Genomic DNA, 20774 nt, shown 5'->3' with positions numbered 1-20774 from the left:
TCTTGTTTCACCTTAGCCTGAATGCAGATAAGGTTTCAGATGAGGTGCTTTTCTCTATTCGTAACCTGAGAACACTACTACCAAACATCAGTAGATGTTGTAAACAAAGGTAATGAGAAGATGGAGTCAGGACCCAGGGCAGTGGGTACCTCTGGGAAAGGTGATTTAGCCTCTACAGCAGTGTCACTGGTTTGGGAGGCGATGCACAGGTGTTCATTTATAGTATCCTGAGTCACACAATAAAGAAATCAAGCAATAAAGAAATATGCTTAAGGGCTGGAGAGATGGCTCAGTGGTTAAGAGCACTGACTGCTCTTTCAGAGGTCTTGAGTTCAAGTCCCAGCAACCACATGGTGGCTCACAACCATCTGTAATGGGCATCCGATGTCTTCTTCTGGTGTGTCTGAAGGTAGCAACAGTGTACTCATATACATGAAATAAATAAATAAATCTAAAAAAATTGGAGGTTCTCTTTAATCAACATAGCATCTTCATTAAAAAGAGAAATATTGCTTAAGATGTAGTGGGTATGATGCCACTGCCACAGTAAGTAGCTTTTGTCTATCTCTGATGGCCATTTGCCCTGTAGTAAGATGAACATGCACTGTCTGAAGCTCCTGTCCATCTCACCATCATTCATATCAGCTTCCAGCTCCACTTACAGGGGTAGGTCCTTCTGTCGGGCAAAGGCGACTGGGGTTAAGATTTCACTCAAGCAATCACTGAATCTTAGGGTTTGAAGGATACCCCATACACATAGCTGATACATCCAGACTTTTCTGGTGTTTCCAGGAAGTAAGTGGCTAGCATGGGTATCCATGTCTCTGAGCTGGCATGGCCACTGCTGCTGGAGGGAATCTGCCTTGGTCATCTCTAGCTATTAGAAGGTTGACTACTGTCTCTGACACCTATCTACTTGTCTTTTTGTATCTCATTTATTTTTTATGTGTGCTTTTTCTAGAAAAAAATGTGGCATACACATAGAAAACACTAAATGTGTGACTCAGGATATTATAAATGAACACCTGTGCATCGCCTCCCAAGCCAGTGACACTGCTGTAGAGGTACCTTTCCCAGAGGTACCCACTGCCCTGGGTCCTGACTCCATCTTCTCACTGCCTTTGTTTACAGATCTCCTACTGATGCATATATTTCTGCCAACAGCCTTAATTTTGAAAAAGAAGTACAAATTTAGCTGCGTATGAGACAGTCAGTTTTGCTGGTGTTAGCTAGACCCAGGACTCTAGGTTTTAGAACGTGGATCATAACCTGACTTTAAGCTTTCATCAGAGTACTCAAGAGTTCCTCACCAGGAGTCCTAGAGCAAGGACATGATGAGTCACAGCAAACTCACCACCTCAGGCTGGGTGAATTAGGCCCAGTGAACACTGGGCGCCTTATCAGGAGGGGGGCTGCCTGGCCCTGCTCTGCTTTCTCAGCTCCAACTGGGCAGCCTGTTGGGGTAGGTCCCAGATGGCCAGGCCACCTCCTTAGCATCAGGGAAGACAAGACAAGCATCCAGGCTAGCTTTGCTCAATGGATTTCTTTGCTGCCGTGTCCTTTTTCTGTTTGTTTTCTTGTTTTGATGAAGCATGGTCTAACTTAGCTTCTTTTTTAAAATTGCAATTTTATATCTTTATTTCACAGTTCTCATCCACACTGACTGACTGTAGGGTTTGTGTATATGTGTGTATGAGGTGGGGGCAATTTGGTTGTTAGTGTTATCTAGTGTTAGGTTGTTGTTTTATCTATAGGGTTTTGAATGTAGTGATGAAGATGTCGATTACTGAAGTGTAAAGCCTGTTTTTTGGTGACTCTCCATCTCATCTTGTGGGCAATGCATGTAGATATATATGATAGGCACATTTCTTATCACGTGGCCCAGATGACTTGTAGACTCTGGTATCAGTGTGCACATCTCGAGTTCCTATCTCCCTTATGGCAGGCAGGTTTCCCATTTCTCGGAGTGTTAAAGGGACACACTTACTGAAGCGCACTCTGTGGATGCCCTGCGAGTGTGTTCTCAGGCTATCTCAGTCTCAGTTATTTCCTATTACTATTCCTAGTAATATAACACCATGACCAAGGCAGCTTATGAAAGAAAGCTTGCAGTGCCAGAAAACTAGACATGACAGCACCATGAAGAAATGGCTAAGAGCTCCTATTTTGTTCCACAAGTAGGAGGCAGAGTGAGGGAGGGGACACAATGGGAATGTCTTTGAGTCCTTACAGCCCAGTGTCCCCCAGAGACACACCTCCTCTGACAAGGCCACACCCCCAATCCTTCCCAAACAACAGTTCTACCTAAACTATCTTCATTCAGACCACCACAGCCATCTCCCTGAAGGCAGAATGGATCTTCACCCCTTGCAGGAACCGTTCTACCAGCCGTGATGGTATATACCTGTCATGCCAGCACTTAAAGACTGAGGCAGGAAGATTGCCATGAGGCCAGCTCATTTTACAGTAGCTTGACCATGTCAGAAAATAATATAATAAAATGATGATGATGATGATGATGATGATGATGATGATGATGATGATGATGATGATGAATGGGAGGGACAGGAATCTTTTTTCCAGAGATTTCAAATCTAAAAATGTTTGTTCTGTGCTTATATTTGCTAATTTTGTATACCCATTGTTAGTCTTATTATAGAATTCTAGTTTAGAAATTATTTTTAGTGAAAAAATTTTTTAAAATTAAACTGTTTATTAGTATTTAATTATACATTCACACAGAGTTGTAATAGTACAGAAAAAAATTGGGTACTCATTTCTCAGCTACCTAGTATAATGTCTTAACAAACGGTTGACTATAGCCAGAGTGTAGAAAGTGACACAGTGAGGGTACATGGACTAGCTGACGGTGAAATTTGTTCTGTAAAACCAGGGATGGTGCAGAGGGAGGGGGTGCCTCAGCAGGCCCATGCTGACGCATCCCTCCTCCCACTGCAAGGTATGGACGATGGGTCTAGTATAGAATGAAGTTAATTTGGGAAATGGGAGGGGGGGTTGACAAGGGAGGAGAGGCAAAGAGAAGACAGAGAAAGAAGAGGGACTACATGGAGCAGGGGTAGGGAGAGGGAGAAAAGGGTCAGAAAGAGAAAAGTGTCAGAGAGGGCAAAGAGAGGCCAAACAGTCCCCTGTTGCTAGGTAACTGTTGGGCGGAGCCTAGAAGGAATGCTAGCAATAGTCTGGAACACCACCCATCACCACCACCATCTCTCATGTTGCCCTTTTGTAGCCATACACACTTCTCTGCTGCCCCAGCTACCTTTTGACTCGGTAAGTGTGGCAGCTAATCCAGAGGCCAGCTTGCAGGAGCCAGTCTCTTTTCAACTATGGAGATTAGACTTTGGTCATCAGGCTTGGCAACAAATGCCTTTAGCTGCTGAGCCATCTCAGCTGCCCTAGAATTGGCCTTTTTCCTAATAGAGCTCTACAGAGAGTCATTCTGGTCACTACACATATTATTTGTCCATTCATCTGCTGTGAGGTGGATCTCATGGTTTAACCACTCGTCTTAGTAAACAAATGAGGACTATGTGGTTGTCTTTAGCTTGACATTATTGTGAGTAAGGATTGTATAAACACCCATGTATTGTGTGATGTGTCTTTTGTCTTTATAGTAAGTGCCCAGAGTAAATTTGCCAGATTGTATGGTTCTTGTATGTTTTAGTTTCTGTCTTTGTCAGTGTTCTATTGCTGTGATGAGACACCATGGCCAATGCAACTCTTATAAAAGAAAGCATTTAATTGGAGGCTTGCTTACAGTTTTAAAGGCTTAGTGTATTATCATCATGATGGGTCCTCAGACAGCATGGCGGCAGGCGGGTCTAGTGGTAGAGAAGTAGCTAGAGCTACTCACTGATCAGTAAGCATGGAGAGGGTTGGGGAGAGAGGGAATGGGGATTTTGGTCTCACTTAGAGCAACTGAATCCCAGTCTACCTTTCACAAGACCCCAGGAGGTGCGTGTGGCCATGGCAGGTGGGGGGGGCACTGTGGGTCTGTTGCCCTGTTTGCCCTTACCTAGAGGGGTCATGTGAGTATGCAGAGTAGAACACTGGCTGTAGACTTGAATTTTCAATTTTACTTCTAAACAGTGTCTCTGCCACCCAGTTAGCTGACAAGGTGGAGGAGGCAGTTCTGGAGCGGTTGAAGCCCCTCTTGATCAAGGCCCAGGTAATTGATTCATCTCCTTTGCTTGCCTTTGGCAGTTCTGAAATGCAGAGTTGTTGCCTAGATCACACTGACCCTTTTGTAGAGGGCCAAGTGTCTTTCTGGTGTGGGAGGCTGAAGGACAGACAGATGAGCCTGTAGACAGAGCCTGGTCTCACTGCTCGGCCCTCTCCACCTCCAGACCATCACACAGCGTCCACTCTCCACATACCCTCTGCGTGGGTGGAGGGCGAGGAGGCACAGGTTGGGGAAGGATATTAGAGTGCAGTTTCCATTCTTTGTAAATTGATCTATTGATAACAATGGCAATCACTTAGTGATCCCCTGGATGCTGGTCTCTGTGACCTTGATGGCTTAGAATGATTGGCTATTTTACAATTTGGGGCACTTCTGCATAAACTAAGACTTTCTCAAAGCACACTAGGATTTTATGTCATGCTCCTTAAACAGTAGGATTCAATAGTGAGACTTGATGGGTCCCCTGGAAATAGAGCCATCGTGTTTGCATGTTTATAGATGAAGCCACATAAGAGTATCATGACCTTAACTGACTGACTGGCGTTCTGAGTCTGAGAAGTGTTAGCTTATCAGAGTCTATGGATAGCTTAGGATCCCTAACCTTAGAGGTTCCTAGAGATGTGGTTGTGTAGTCTCATCTGACTAGTGAGTAGAATCTGCAACAGGCAAGTTGATGACTCTCACAATAACAGCATGTAACTACTCTAGCAGTGTTTATAAAGTCGAGAGATTAAAAAGTCTCCTGAGCAGTAAGAACAGCACATGGCATGTGTGTACATGAGGACTGAGTGCTTACATTGTTGCAAAGTGCACCGTGCAGCTAGAGCTGATTGATAGTTCCACACAGGTTATTCTGCAGCACGGCTCATTTGTTCTAATATGAATTGTGAATTTTTGGGGTTGGGGATTTAGCTCAGTTGTAGAGCGCTTGCCTAGCAAGCGCAAGGCCCTGGGTTCGGCCCCAGCTCCGGGAAAAAAAAATTCATTAATGAATTGTGAATTTTTGTAATCTATGAGTGCGTTTGTCCACTTTACTAGAGAGTTAATTCTTCGGTGGAAGTGAATGGTCATTTGAAGGATCTCCCATCACGGAGCAGAGCAGCGGCACCCACAGCCGCCCAGCCTGCAGTGCAGGTGTGTGTGGTTGGTATTCTGCTCTTAGCACATGATAATGTCTCCAGCCAGAGGAAAATGATATGCAGATTACTTTGCAAACACTGTATTATCCTACTCAAGGAGAATGAAATTATTTTTCTTATGCAGCATGTTAATTCTTAGAGTGTACATTTAGTTCTGGGTCTGCATCAGCCATGCAATCAGCTCACAGATGTCTCTAGAGCCACAGGTTTCTGTTGGTGTACATTTATGTCCCCCTCCCCTCCTGCCTCCCTCCCCCCGCCACTGGACAGAGTGTAGATAAACTGTGGTCTGGACTGTTGATGCCTGCAGCAGGAGAATCTGCCCTCCTTTCCTCTCATCCAGCCTCCTTTGCCTCATTACTGGCCTGATTCTCTCTCTGTGTAAGGCCTGATGTTTTTGTTAGGCAAGCAAGCTTTGAGTACCCAGTACATGACTGTATCTGGCCAGCAGACAGGAAAGGAAAACCTCTTTCGTTGCTGCCCAGGCTAACATCTCACTCTTCAGTGAGATTTGCTTTCACTGTTTAGGGACTGTCCCTACCTACCTGACCTTAGGGCCTTTGGAGTAGAGGTGCAGGCCTCATTCCTTTAGTCTTCTAAAGGTGGAAAAGAGGTGCTTGCCGTTATAATTGCTCAAAGCAAGAAACAGGCAGAGAATAAAGGAGTTAGAAGGCAGCAGGAGTAAAGTTTTATTAGCCCAGTGGTCTTGGGAGCAAGACCGTCAAGAACGTATCAAGAACGTATCTAACTGATCCACTAAACAGGGTCTTAGCTGTAGCTCCATTGTTGTCGTTCTTTTGTGCTGCTGCTTTGTGTTGGAGTCCCAACCTCTTGTGTTGAAGGAGGAGGAGGAGGAAAAGGAAGAGGAAGAAGAGGAAGAGAAGGAAGTACAGGAGGAGGAAGAGGAGGAGGAGGAAAAGGAAGAAGAGGAGGAGACAACAAGCCCAGAAAATTTGTTTAAAGTTGAAGGGCAAAACCAGGCCTTAATCTCAGAAATGTTTCATTCTTTACCCAGAAGACATTCTTTGCAAAACAAAACAAAACAAAACAAAACAAAACAAAAAACCCAAAACAAATCAGATACCGACCTATATTAGGACTGAGATAAATAGCCAGGTGTGGTAACAGACGCCTTCAATCCCAGTGCTTGGGAGGCAGAGGCAGGTGGATCTCTATGCGTTTGTAGCCATCTTGGTCTACATAGTGAGTTCTGAGATGGCAAGGGCTATGTAGAGAAAAGTGGAGGGAGAAAGAGAAAAGCAAGTAAGCAGGGAGAGATGCTTTGCAAACTGTAAAGAAGGTACTTTGTGGATTTAAAGGACACAGAGAATAGTAAAGCTCTCGTGGATTATACCAAGATCCTCCAGCAAAGAGAAGAACTTGGTAGTGCCATGATGCTTTAAGGAACATTCCCTAAACATGGCAGAAGACTGCTCTGCCAACCACCAGCACGAATGAAATGGCTGCTTACATTGGCAGCAGTGGACTGCATGGTTTGCCCAATCATTTAAGTGACTAATACGAGTTGTGTTGGCTAGTGCTTTTGTTACCTGCTGACTGAGAGGTCTGCCAGCTGATCACTGTGCTTTGGGGGTTCTAATGACAACAACAATCCTTAATTTTCCACTTTCCCACCATTTCTGCCTTTCTTTTGTAGGCTTCAGATGTCCATTTTGAATCCAGGAACATTTGTCAGCTGGATGACTGTTTGGAAGATAGTGCTCATGAGCTCAGGGCTGTGACTCATGACAAGATCTTGGGGTCAGAAACTTCAACCAGATTGGGGGACAGCAAGGACAGCCCAGATCTAGAGACCATGATGCTCCGGATGGAAGAAATGGAAGTAAGGCCTGGGGGTGCTGCTCTGTTTGCCGGTGGGGGTCCACCTCTGCCCTGATCACACTGCTGATCCTCAGTGTGCCAGAGCCACAGCGTCCCACTTTTAAATCAGAGCTCTGTTGCCAACTGAGTGTAAGGTCAAGCTTGGTTCAGTTGCTTGCCTTAATATGTAGGGTATTTGAGAATAGGAGAAGATACGAAGTATTAGCACAGCCCAGCAAGTGTTATCACAATATATAAAGCCATCCTGTTACCACACTGTCAACAGTGACTTGTCATTCCAACAACACAGAGGCCCAGACTTGGTCCCACAGTTTGGATCATTGACTTCTGCGTCAATCCCTTATAGATACCAGTCAGCTGCCTCTTCTACCTTGCTGCAGTGGTCCTGTCGGATCACAGATGACCTCAACTTCTTTAATTTCCAGCCTACTACTTTTAGAATGACTCCTTTTTCTTATATAAACTTATAAACTTTAGACATGAGCCATCCTACTGGATTGTTCAAGAGCAGGAAATCAAAAGCAGTGATCAAATGGCGTGGTCAAGGTCATAAAAACCTGAGAGAGCGCGGATGACTGGTCCAGGTCTGACACCATACTCAGCAGTTTTGCTTTAGTTGTATCGTGATTAACTCATTTCTTTCTCATTGCTAAATAGGAAATTATAAAGAAAATGATTTTTGGTTGATTTTGAAAATTTAAAGACATGCTGTTTGTCCTATTCTTTTAACCACTTTCCCTCTCGCGGGGTAACTGGCTGGATCTGAGCTGCCCTAAGCAGTAGGAATAGACGACAGATGTCTGTTGGAAGACAGGCAGATTGATGAAGATTAAAGTGCAGGAGGTCCATAGATGGACGGGGACACGATGTGTCTGTCATCAGGCAGGCTCCAGGGGCACACCGCCTGAGGACACAGCCGTGCTTGTCACACGTTTCGGGCTTCCCTCAGGAGCTGTTCATTTTCTGGCCCAGCAGACGCCTGTTGTCATCAGTGTCTGTCTGTTGAACTGTTTCCACACTTACTACTTCTGGTTTATAATGGAACTTACTTTTTCTCATAAATTAAACTTTCTTTTTTAAAGAAATACCAGGAGACAGTTCGCCAAAGATATAATAAAATTGTATACGCTGACCCTCACTTATGGACGCACGAAGAAAGAAATGGTAGGTGCTTCCCTAACCCACCTTCAGTATTCTACTCTGAAAATTTCCAGCATAGTGAAAGAGTGAGAAAAAATGTCCACTGACCAAAATCCCACCTTGTAGTCCCGAGGTTCCCACATTACAGTTTACCCCTCTGTCCTCAGTTCATCTCAGTTTGTATTTCAAATGATCTAGTCTATTCATTCAAAGTAAATTGCCAGATAATAGTACATTTTACTCCAAATTTGCAGCATCAGCTTGAGTTTCATATTTATTTATAGTTTGTTTTGTTTTTCTGAGGTAAAATTTACATATAAGGAATAGTGAGATGGCAAAGTGAGAGGCTGTAACAGAGCTGACAGAAGCTCCTGAGCCAGTTAGCCTGGCATATGCAGCCAGAGAGACCCTGTCTCAAACGAAGGAGAAGATCCTCATGAATGTCTACGGGTTTTCTGACTTCCATGCATGTTCCATGACTTGTCAGTGCCTATATTCCTTCTCCCCCCCCCCCCTCTCTCCCTCTCTCTCTCCTGTCTGTCTGTCTCTGTCTATCTGTCTGTCTCTGTCTCTGTCTGTCTGTCTGTCTGTCTCTCTCAAATTTATTAACTAGAAAAAATTACATATAATGCAGATTAACTGTGTCATTTGAGGAGTTTTGACAAATGGATCCGTTTCTTACCCAAACTCCTGTCTAGATGTAGCACACAGCGTTGCTACGGAAATTTCCCCTATGTTCTTCCCAGTTGGTGCCCTAACTTTAGGTAACACTGCTTTTCAACCATGTTGAGTAATTCAGGGGTTTGAGTAAGTGCAATCTATTGCTGGGTAGATGTGTGCTTATCTAACTCTTTCAGTCAACATAGCATTTGATAGCCTGTTGTTACTGATTTCATGTTGCTACTGTAGCAAATGGAACCTTAGAACACTTCTCACCCACAAATTACTGAATTAGATCACAGATTTATTCTCCTATAGTTTGAGAGGTCATAAGGCTAAAAACGAGTCTCAAAAAGAAGTTGAGGTACTGGTGGGGTTCCTTCTGGAGGCGTCTGATAAGGATCTGTTCCTTCTAGTTCTTCCAGTTCCTGAGGCTACTCCATTTCCCAAACATGGCCTTGTTACTCAGTGTGTTCCCCCTGTAGTCAGGCCATCCTTTGTTTCGTTTGCCTGTTGTAAAGATAGTACAGTCACATACACAGAATACTCCCCGCCCATCTCAAGAGCTTAAAGGCCCTCCTGCAATGGAAGTTAACACAGTTTCCAGTTCCAGACTGTAAACATCTCAGGCTCCCTTCACCCTACTCGTCAGCCATCTCTCTGTCACTCTCTATTCCCCTCCCTCTTTCGTCCTGAGTAGTACTCCTTGGAGTGTTTGTACCACATCTGATTTGTATGTTTGCCAGTGAATCTGTATTTGTTTTTCTAGTTTAGGACTATTAAGAATAAATCTAAGGTGTTGGAGAGATAGGTCAGTGGTTAAGAGCGTCTGTTGCTCTTGCAGAGGATCTTGGAGTTCCCAACACCCACATGAGTGACAGTGAGCTGTAACTCCATCTCCTGGTGATCTAGATCCCTCTTCTTATCACTGTGGCAACAGGCACACCATATACATAAATACACGCAGGCAGACACTTATATAGAATAAAAATAGACCTACAAAGTTCTTTTTAAACTTAATTATGAATCTAAAAGCCAGCCTGGTGATCTGAAGCTGAGGCAGGAGGATCAAGAGTTCTATCCTGGGTAACTTATGAATTCCAAGCTAGCTTTGCTTACACACAGATCCTGTGTCAAATAAATCTGTTGTAAACAGATCAATTTGTAGTCTCTCTGTGGCCCGTCAGTTTCTGTTTCTCTTGGTTAACTATCTAAGAAGCAGACTTGCCAGGTCTTGTGCTCGGTGTGCCAAGCTTCCTGAGAACCCTCCTGACTGTTGCCTAGCGGCTGAGCCACGTCAGCCCTCCGCTCGTAGGTGCACTTGCCCCGGCAGCGTAAGTCTTGCACGTGTTCTTGTAATGAGTCTGGCAGGGGTAGTGGTTCCTCGTGCTATATCAGTTTTGTTTTCTTCCAATATTTTTAAGCTTTATTGTTATTTTTAATTATGTGTATGTGCCTACTGGGGTGGGAGGTTGGGGCATACAAAGGTATTGATTTTCCCCTACTGCTAGATCTTCAAATGGTTGGAAACTACCAGATGTGTTGGTAACTGAACTTGTGTTCTCTGCAAGAGTGCGTTATGCTCTTAACCACTGAGCCATCTCTTCAGGCCTTCAACTTCTCTTTCTTAATGAGTAGTGCTTCAAACCTTTTCAAGTGATTAATAATTAATGATGTGTAATTCTTAATGATATATCCAAAATAGTTTTCTGCTTTTTAATTGGACTGCCCTTTTATTTTTAATTATTATTATTAAAGATTATTATTGTGTTTTAGGCATAAATTCTTGTCAAATACATGTTTTGGGTCGGTTTGCTCTGTTTCTGGATTGTGTGTTGCAGTGCTGAGGCTCAGAGCCTTGCATGTTCTCAGTCCATGATGCACCTCTGAGCTGTCTTCACAGCACTCACTTTAACTGCCATATTCATGTGGTTGCTACTTTATCAGTTCCAGAACGTTTCTTTTCATACACCCCTCCCCCCAACACAACCTTTATATGTGTCAGGTTTACTTCCTCCACCACCACCCACTACCCCCACACCACCATTTGCTGGCAACCACCCCTCAGTGACCTTAAAGTTTCAATTCTGATAAGACCTCAAGCATCTTTGTATATGATATTTTATTTATTTATTTATTTATTTATTTATTTATTTATTTATTTATTTATTTTATTTATTTATTTTGTGGCCCAGGGAAGCTTTGCCGGCCACTGAGGTAAAAGAACGCTGTTTTCTTCCAGGAGCTTTATGGTTGGTTGGTTGGTTGGTTTGATTTTTTTAGCTTTAATGTTTAGCCTTACAGTCCGTCTTAGATAACTGTGGTTTGAGGCAGAGGGTGCTGGATATTCACTCGTTCTTGTTCCATTTGGTAAAAGAGACTTGCTTTTCACTTTTACTTTTCAGAACTTAGACATTTACACTGTGGCTGCAGTTGCTAGGAGGCTAGTTGCTCGTAGGGAAGCATCAAAAATCTGTTTGATTCATGTTTGTCTTATTCATGAAGGAGTAGATGTAAGTGAGCATTGCCCTCACTGGGACGTAAATCCACTGTGTATTACACTTACCTGCAGATGTGAAGGAAGCCCTAGGGTGGGTGCTTGATGCCCGCTTCTATCATATGGAATGATTTCAAGATACAAATTTGGGTCATTGCTTTAGAAAAAGGATTCTCCATGTTAAATTTTGACAGAAATATGGACCATCTAACAACACTTGTGGATATTCGATAACACTGTGAACCCTGAGATTATGTTATTTACTGGGAAAAACCCTGTTTCTAGTTGTGGTGTGGCTCAACCCTTAGCACCTACTCCAATCCCTCTGGCTGGAATACAGACATGCCCTTAGTACACACCTTTAATCCCAAACAATGAAGGTAAAGTTAGTTTGTAGACGGAAGTGCCCATGTTTGAAAGTGATGTCTGATTGAGTGGCAGACAAAGTGACGAATCAGAGAACGGTTTGACAAAATAGGATGTGCCCAACTCTCACGAGAAGAGGGGGGAAAGGGAAGCTAGTTGAGGGGCAGTGCAGAGAAAAAGAAGGCATTTTTACCAGGACAATTGTGCAGAGACAGGTTGCAGAAAGAGAACAAGCTAGACACAGAAAGAGACAAAGAATGAGAAGGAGCAAGAAAGTTAGAATAGATTGACAGCTTGAGGCCAAGCAGAGCTATTCAAGAGAGGCCAAGAGAGAGAGAAGCCAGATTGAATCAGTCAGTGTGGAGAGGAGTTTGAACCGGAACAGCTGAGTTGAACCAGCCAGCCGGAGCTCAGAGAGAACTAACTATTCAGCAGTAAGTGTCAGAGGCTGGAAACATTCGAGGCCTAAATTAGACTGTAAGGACTGTGGAAGCTTCCACTTGAAACAGTAAGCCCCTGAGATGACAATTACATTAGGCAAATAAGAGATACTTTTACAGACTCTCATGTACTCTTTGTGTTTTCTGCAGTTTTCATGCATTTAGTTGTTACAGTGACAAACCCTGGCTTTTAACGCATAGGCCAGTAATTGAATTGCTGTTCTGGGCCTGGCTCATGTGATCCTACCCATGCAGTACTTTTTCTTATGCAGGCTAAGCAGCCATAGAAATGCTGAGATCCAGTGTGCTTCCAGAGCCTTAAAGTACTGAACTTTACAACTTGAGGTGCCCAGTGGAGCTTCTACACAGATCCTAGAATCTAAACAACTACCGTACCTGAGACACTTCTGGTCCCGAGCCATTAGCAATACTCAGCTTTTATTATAGAGCTCTCTTTCTTTGACCAGTTCCTGCCTGTGAACACCTACAGCTAGTTCTAGCAGGCTACAGCTGTCTGTCAAGATGCCTTAACTTTCCCAGCTAAGCCCCAGGTTCACTGAGACCCATAGAGTTTGTCAGTCAGTCATGCTGGCAACAGGCCCACTGTGCAAGGAGCCTTCTAATGATTGCATAGTCAGACAGTGGGTGTTTTAGCATTTCTTTTTGAACTGGAGTCAGGGGAAAGGGGCCTATTTTACTGATGGTTTGGCTATGGTTGCATACTTAAAGGGACTTAGTGTCTTTTCCTTTCAAGATGACAACCTTGAATTATTAGTTGCTATATAGGTCTCTATGTAGAGGCTACATTAACATTTAAGAGGACCTCTTTACTGTCTGGAGAGATTGCTTAGCAGCTAAGAGACCATACTATTCTTGCAAAGGACTGGAGTTTGATTCCCAGCATTTATATCAGGCAGCTCTCAACTGCCGATAAGTGCAGTTTCAGGGCAACCAGCGTCCTCTTCTAGCATTTACAGGAACTACACTCTAGTGCACATACCCACACAGAGACACACATAATTATTATTATTATTATTATTATTATTATTATTATTACTACTACTACTACTATTATTACTACTACTATTATTTTACAGAGGAACTCTTTAGAATACTAAAACTGAAGTGAGTATTGGATACTTGTAATTCCAGCATCATAAGACCAAAGCAGGAATCTGGGCACCATGCTTGCCGCCTCGGGTGCACTACAGAACCAAATTTACACTGGTCTTGGGGTTCTGTGGTGTCTAATCCATCCCTCTCACTTCTGTGAATAACTGGAAAGTGGTTGTACTCAGTATTGGTGGTGTTGTTCCAAAGGCTGCCCGCGGCAGTGCTTTTCCTGAAAGTGTGTGAACCTAAGCATGCGTGCGTGTGCCTCAGAAACAGTGTGGTACTAGGGCATCTTCACTTGAGTGACAGGTTCTGTTCTTCCACTTGAAACACATTTTTTTAAAGATTTATTTATTTTATTTATATGTGAGTACACTGTAGTTGGTCTTCATACACTTCAGGAGAGAGCATCCCATTACAGATGGTTGTGAGCCACCATATGGTTGCTGGGAATTGAACTCAGGACCTCTGGAAGAGCACTCAGTGCTCTTAACCGCTGAGCCATCTCTCCAGCCCTTGAAACACATTTAAAACTGGAAATCACCCACAACACAGGAGAGCTTGCAGGCCTGCAAGTTGTAGTTAATAAATTAGTGTTTTGACTCTCATGCAGAGTTTTTGCAGCAATGTCCAGCGACAAGTTAGATCAGCTAATAAAGTGTTCAAGTCTGAGTGACTTTATCCTTCTTCAGTAATCAAAGCATTTAAAGGTTCAAAAACAAACTTCGTGACTTCAGACTTCTTGACTGGCAGGTGGGTACCAGTAAAATGGTGTCGCATAGGACTTTGCGCGGACTGGGTAAGGAGTCTCATGTAAAACTGGGGAGCAGTTCTCTTTCCTGAAGACTTGACTCTGTGGGCTTTTTTTTTTTTTTTCCGTCTGTTTGAAGTCCCTCTGCACCACTTCTTGTGTCGTAATGTGTAAGGAAGATGCTTGTGACTTCCTCACAGCTCACTGACTACTACCACACTCATAAGGAGGACACAGTTTTTCTTGACAATAGTCATTTTATGCCTGTCCTTTCTAGACCAGAACACCCCAGCAGTAAGTGAAAGACCTTTGGCTTCCCATCCAATCAAGATCACCAAGACAGCAACTCGAAAGTGCCCTGAGGTGAACATCTTGTTAGAAAGGCCCTGCAGTGCCAAGTGAGTGGCAGGGATACTGCATAGTTTTGCTAGTTGGTGGCATTGGGTGTAGTTAAAGTCTGCAGTCCTTTATTTCTGATGTGACAAAAGTTGTTTTGAGCAAGGCCTTGTAAACTCTGTGATGGGTCAGTAAAACAGTGGTTCCATGGGGGGCATCAAACACTTGCATTGTAAGGAAGCCTCCAGCACTTGGCAGCCTTTAGCTGGCATATACAAGTTGTGCTGCTACTTAGTGTGAGTTTTATTTCATCTATGGAGAAAGAATCCTTGCAGTGTGAAGATTATTGTGGTACAGAGAGGAGTGGGCATGATGGTAGGATGCGGAGTTTTGTTTAGATAAACCATTTGCTTACATTTGAATGCCTTCTTCCTTCTGTATTCTCAGCTCACTGGATGAAAGTATGGGGACAGAGGAGGAATCAGAGAAAATGGAGGCCCCCCTTCCCTTCTTCAGAGAAGATCTGCATCAGAAAGAAGGCCAAACTCCCCTCTCAGTTCCACCAGGGATGCGGCACAGCATCGGTGATTACTGTAGCCGATATGAGCAGTTCCTACGGATCATTTCTCATGAGGCTATAGGCTCCTTCAACCCATGGCTAATAGCTGAAAGGTCAGTAAAATTTCTGTGTCTCTGTTTACAGGCCAAGGACCAAGTTTTAGACTTGAAGAGGAGCTGGAGAAAGGATCAGCCGAGGTCTTATTCTTTGCTTTAGGGTCTGAGGCTCCAGTGGCCGCTCATGGTGAACTGCTCTTCAGACGCAGGAGGCTATAAAAATATCATGATCTTTGCCACCTGGAGAAATGGAGTGACCTTCAGTCTCCTTGTCTCAGGCAGACTGTCAGGCTGAGCTCAGGGTGCCATAAAACACTGTAGACTGAGGGACTAAAAACAACAAGAATATCTTTTCACAGTCTGGAGGCTGGGAGTTATCTAAGATCGAAGTGTCTGGTGAGTGTCCTCTTCCTGGATGGCCGACAGCTGTCTTCCTACTCTGTCCTCTAGTGACAGAGGTCTTCTATCTCTTCCTCTTGGGGCACCATTCCCATCATGGAGATTCCACCCTTGTGACCTCATTTGAACTTCATTTCCTTCTAGGCTCAGTCCATCGCATTGGGAGTTAGGGTTTCAGTGAATGAACACAGATATTCCAGTTGGGGCTGATTTTTTGGATGCTGATGGTGAGAGTTGCTCAATCCCTAGATCGCACAGAATCTTAGACAGCACAGTCTTGCTGGTCAGAAAACAGCCATATGAAGTCACAACTGAGGCACACTGGCCTTGGCAAGCAGCTAGCTTCTGACTGCACTGCTCTTACAGCCTGCACCTTTAGGTCCCTCTGAGTACCACTTTAGTACAAAGTGCGAGGTGGCTTTCATCACTGAGCAAAGCAGTAGACCTCTTACATATTTTCTTAAGTTTTAAACACGCCTCTCATTTGGTATCTCTGAGCTTTTGCTATCCTGCATGGTTTCCTCTTAAGTTATTGGGACCATGGGCTGCCCCAGGCAAGATGGGCACTGAGAAAGATAACCCAGGACTTCAGGGGACCCAGATTCCAATGTGGGATGTCCAGAAAAATGGCAAAACCACTTCCAGAGACATTGCCAGTGAGCAAAGGTAGCAGCCGTCCAGACTGGAAGGGGAGGACAGAGGGCTTCAGGAGGGATGTTGCTTTGAGGCAGAGTGAAGAAAGGAAACCTGTCTTGCCACTTGCTGTGCGGAATGAATGAGAAGTGCCCTTGCGTGTCCCTCACAGCTGGGTGGAGAAGCAGTGGTGGGAATATAGAGAGTGAGGCAAACACAAGGACGACATCGTCACTTCTGCTTCCAGAAATGACACACGTGGTGATTTGGACCACCTCTCCCCTGAGAGTAACTGTTAATAGAAAGGCTGAATTAAAAATAAAATGCATACACTTGAAGGCATCACGATACTAAGTAGGTAATGAAGAACAAGTAGGTCAGGACCCTGGGGAAGAGAGCACAGCCCACAGTGTGGTGCTGAATGGTTTACTCTGGAGGAGAGCACTGCCACAGCCTCCTGAGGCCAGAAGACGGAGACTGGAACCAACAGTTAATAGCTAAGGCTAGTAGTGCCTTGCTGAAGTTTCTTCACTTTGGTGGTTATGGTGCTGTTATTGAACCCAGGCCCTTGTACACTCTGGGCCAGCCCTCTACTGCTAAACTACATCCCAGGCCTTGTTTCACTTCGAGTTGAAAGTTTGAAAGGTTGCATTCCCTGGGAGGTCAGGTGATCTGTGTATAAATGGGTCTTCATAGGGATTGCCACATCTTCTCAGTTGCTGAGGTGACTCTAGACTCTGTTGTTTCCCAGGCCCCATACGTAACAAACATATTTCCTCTGGAGGAAAATCATATCATCATAGGAGACTTACTTTAGTTCTGTAATGTTCATGAATGGTGTCTATTTTATAGCAAAAATAGCCAGGCAACAGAGAAACGAGAAACAACACTAACAGCACATCACAGCAGCTCCAAGAGTGAAACTGTTCACAGACTCAAACAGCCGCCTTGTGTGTAGAAATAAAAGACTCAACTTAGAATTGTGCCAGAGGACTGGGCACTAGTCAAAATCCAAACATACATCCATGGCACAAACAAACAAACAAACAAACAAACAAACAAAAAAACAAAAAAAACTACCATACTTTCTGAAATGAGGACTGTATCAGATAGACTTGATAGAAAATTAGATACAACAAAAGGGAAACCTGGAAGTTTGGAATATGGAACAGTGTGTGTGTGTGTGTGTGTGTGTGTGTGTGTGTGTGTGTGTGTGTTGCAGAAGGGCAAAATTAAAGATGAGAAGTAAAGATGGGGTGACTGGGAACATGGAAGCCCGAGCAGTGTGGTCTAATATATGTGAAGTTCTGCTTGGGAGAGGAAATCTTGTAAGAAAATGAATCTGAAACAATGTCCAGAGAGACAATGGCTATCATCTCCATAGTAACCAAGGCCACAAAGACAGAAGAAGCTCTACAAACCCCAAATGAGTCTGAAAATATCTCCATATGATTTATGTATTAGTTACAGACAGAAAACAGTGATTTATAAGGAAGAAGCCTGGCAGGCATCGCCACATCTGAATGGCCAAAATCAGCAGTCAACATTAAAGGGACAAGCACTGAGGGGACACAGATCTCCCCTCCTGCATCTGTTCCAGAACTATGCAGCTGACATGATTATAAGAGAATACTAAACAACCCAGGACCTGAGGACAATGGGAGGAAAATGCTTCACTCTCCAAAAAATGTTACAGTCATGAAAGAGAAAGTGAGGAACATATTTTAAAGGAAAGAGGTCTAAAGAGACATGACAGCTAAATAGCCTGGATTGGATCCTGGATTCTAAAACGTTTTAAGGGCCTTATTTGGATGGCTGGCAAGGTTTGAAAAAAGTCTGTACGTAAGCTTAGATAATGGTTTATGGTACTGTTACGACAGTTGTCTACATGGTGTCTTTTCTAGGACACACTGAAGTTCTTGAGGGTGTCCAGGTCTTCAACATACTCTCTAACAGTTCAAATAAAAGAGGCTGTGTGCTGTGTAGACACACATGTTTATGTAGAGGCATCTGGGCTATGGAGGTCCTTGCTCTTTCCCGTAGAGAAAGCATGTCTCTGAGCTGGGGCTGGGCTCTGGCCTGGCCATTCATTTCTAGTCAGCTCTAATATCAGCCATCTCAAGGGTGGTGGCCATTTTGTCTGTTTTGATGCTCTTGCAGGGCTTGGGGGTCTTAATATCTGGGAGAGCCATGCCCCTCACTTTTTCTTCTCCAGAAGTATCTTTGCTCCTATGGACTTCTGGGTCTCCACACAATTTCTGAGCTGATTGCCTAGGTTTTCATGAATACTGAACAGCTCTGTGTTTGGCTGCCCACGCCTTCAGCTGTGTCCTTTGTCTTCCAGCTTTTCAGATGAGCTGGTAGATGAAGCGCTGGGGGCCGTGGCTGCAGAACTGCAGGATGTGTGTGAAGACTATGCAGAAGCTGTGTTCACTTCAGAGTTCTTAGAGGCCGCTGCGTGAGAGCTGTCCAGGCAGGGCCCTCAGATCACTGCCAGAGGAACAGCACCACCCGCTGTCAGCCCATGGGGGAATCTTGGTCCTTGGCTGCCCACTGAGGGGAATACCACGGAGGTCACCCTCTCCTTGTCTTAGTAGTGCTTCTGGGAGCTATAGAAAGGTGGGCTGCATTTATTAGTGCCTGAGGAGCATGAGACAGAATGGTACAACATTTTCAAAATGTATAATTTTCCTACTGAAATGCTGTGTTCATTCCTCTGACTCAGTTGGAGATGAAAATGTTTTGAAAGGTAATGGACAGACTTCACACCAGGGTTCTAGCCTCTGTTAAACCCATGGGGGCAGAGGGATCAGTGCTAACCCAAGTGCAGTTACTATCTGGTCCCAGCACCTGGCTCCTGTTAGTAAGTGTGCTCCTCACATTGTCACTGGTGGTGTCTCCACTAGGTGACAAGCTACGTGGAATGCAGAGTGGTGGTGCCACCCAGCCTCTGCTCAGCAGCAGTGGAAGTGGGGAGCCCAGCACACGGGCACACAGAACACACAGGCTCAAGCACACCTTTCTCGGTGCCTCACTTCCTAGGGAGTTTTACATTCTCAGTTTCTCAGAGTCATTTATTGCTGTTTTGACACATGCTAGTATAAGAAGCATTTCTCTGAATGCAGAAGTTTGAAGACAGGAGAGGGCAGACCTTCCCCATGCCAGCTCACTGTCCCAGAGGGCAGAGGCTTCTCTGCACCACAGAGCATCCCATCTGGAGGAGGGAGACAAGTAGATGACTTGAAGACTTCTGGACTCTTCGGAGAACCAAAGATGCCCATGTGGGGGTTGGGGATTTAGCTCAGTGGTAGAGCTAGCAAGCGCAAGGCCCTGGGTTCGGTCCCCAGCTCCGAAAAAAAGAAAAGAAAAAAAAAAAAAAAAGATGCCCATGTGGCCTTTTGAAGACTCTTAGGTCCTGGTGCCAGTGTTTTTAGGAACTCTGAATTGAGAAAAAGAAAAGGGATGTGCATAATAATAAAATAAGGCAACTGCCTGAAAAAGTTTGCCTGGATCAGAGCTTGCCTCAGTTATTTATGTGAGGCTTGGTGAAAGGAGTGTAAGAAGCAAAGGTGATACCCAAGAACTAATGTGACTCTGGCTACCACAGATGCTTCGACATGGCCTCCTGGGATTATTTCTAAGGTACCAGAAGTTCAAGTGATGATATAAGCTTTTTGGCCACAAAAATTGATTTTTGTTTAATATCTTCTGTTTTAATATTATATAACTTCAGAAAGGACATCAAGGGATCCATAGGTCTTCAATCTGGAGACTTAAATGTGTACATGTGAACCAATAGAAGCACTTGTCGTTGGTAGGTAGTCATTTGTTATGGCCGTTTTTACTGTGCTGATTTAAAAAAATAAACTCAGTATTTTAAATTGTGAACATGTCTATTTGAAGTAATTTACATCTCCTTTTCCCACAGGCAATGTGAAATGGGATTTACAGGAACCACTGGGAATACTTTTGTATTTGATATGAACATAGTAGACTATTTACCACCTCGGAGAAAAATAAATGCTAATAAACCTAACATTTATTGAGCACATACTAGAGTGTTGTACTAAAAGTTCTCTGCATAGCTTAATGCAGGCGCACTCTGTGTGAGACAGATACCATCACACCCCCATTGATAGATGAGAGCAGGAAGGGGGAATTTGGGCAAACTAGCCTGTGTTCATGAGATATGCCATGCTCATGGAGTCACTTTCCCATGTGCTCCTGCCTCTCCTTGTCCCCACTTAGTGTCCCAGACACTGCTTCTGGAGCAGTGCCTTTGCAGAGTGCTTCCTGCTGCAGCCTGTCCTTGCCAGTCTGCACCGGCCTCCTCTACCAGGTGACCCCCTCTAGCTCAGGCGGGTGAGCCTCATCTCTCCCTCGTGTCCAGGGTCTGCTTCATAGCCCAGACTTGGAGCCACAGTGAGACGGAAATGAGCCGCAAGAATTTAGAATTTGGAAATGAGAATTAAATCTTCTGACTCTGTAAATGTTCCTGCATACAGTCTTGCAGCCAGACCACTAGAATGTTAGCTGCGTGAACTAAGGCTAAGCACTGTGAGTCATTCTCTAACTCCCTTCAGCTTTCGCCTGACTGGTTCACAGCCTGTTTTACTTGAGTGTGTTTGTGTGGCATGAGCTC

At 44.3% G+C, this 20774-nt stretch overlaps 1 protein-coding gene across 13 annotated transcripts in view; it reads left to right on the top strand.

Moving 5' to 3' along the window:
- Positions 1–20185, top strand: part of 4933427D14Rikl (RIKEN cDNA 4933427D14 gene like) — a 48827-nt gene extending 28642 nt beyond the window's left edge. For 4 of the 13 annotated variants that reach the window (XM_063269343.1, XM_063269344.1, XM_063269342.1 and 1 more), the window contains 7 exons: positions 4108–4186; positions 5240–5335; positions 6998–7183; positions 8265–8346; positions 14427–14547; positions 14933–15157; positions 17597–18141. In XM_063269343.1, coding sequence (XP_063125413.1) covers positions 4108–4186; positions 5240–5335; positions 6998–7183; positions 8265–8346; positions 14427–14547; positions 14933–15157; positions 17597–17768 — 961 coding nt within the window. In that variant the 3' untranslated portion in view covers positions 17769–18141. Of the gene's footprint in view, positions 1–4107; positions 4187–5239; positions 5336–6997; positions 7184–8264; positions 8347–14426; positions 14548–14932; positions 15158–17596; positions 18142–18476; positions 20021–20060 lie in introns of those variants that run through there. The other 9 variants (NM_001427204.1, XM_063269345.1, XR_010055205.1 and 6 more) reach the window with 8 other exon arrangements.
- Positions 20186–20774: the final 589 nt, after the last annotated feature.

This window comes from Rattus norvegicus, chromosome 10 (assembly GCF_036323735.1).
Source record: "Rattus norvegicus strain BN/NHsdMcwi chromosome 10, GRCr8, whole genome shotgun sequence".
Lineage (NCBI taxonomy): Eukaryota > Metazoa > Chordata > Mammalia > Rodentia > Muridae > Rattus > Rattus norvegicus.
The sequence above is the reverse complement of the archived record's forward strand: the minus strand, read 5'-3'. Positions and strand labels throughout refer to the sequence as shown.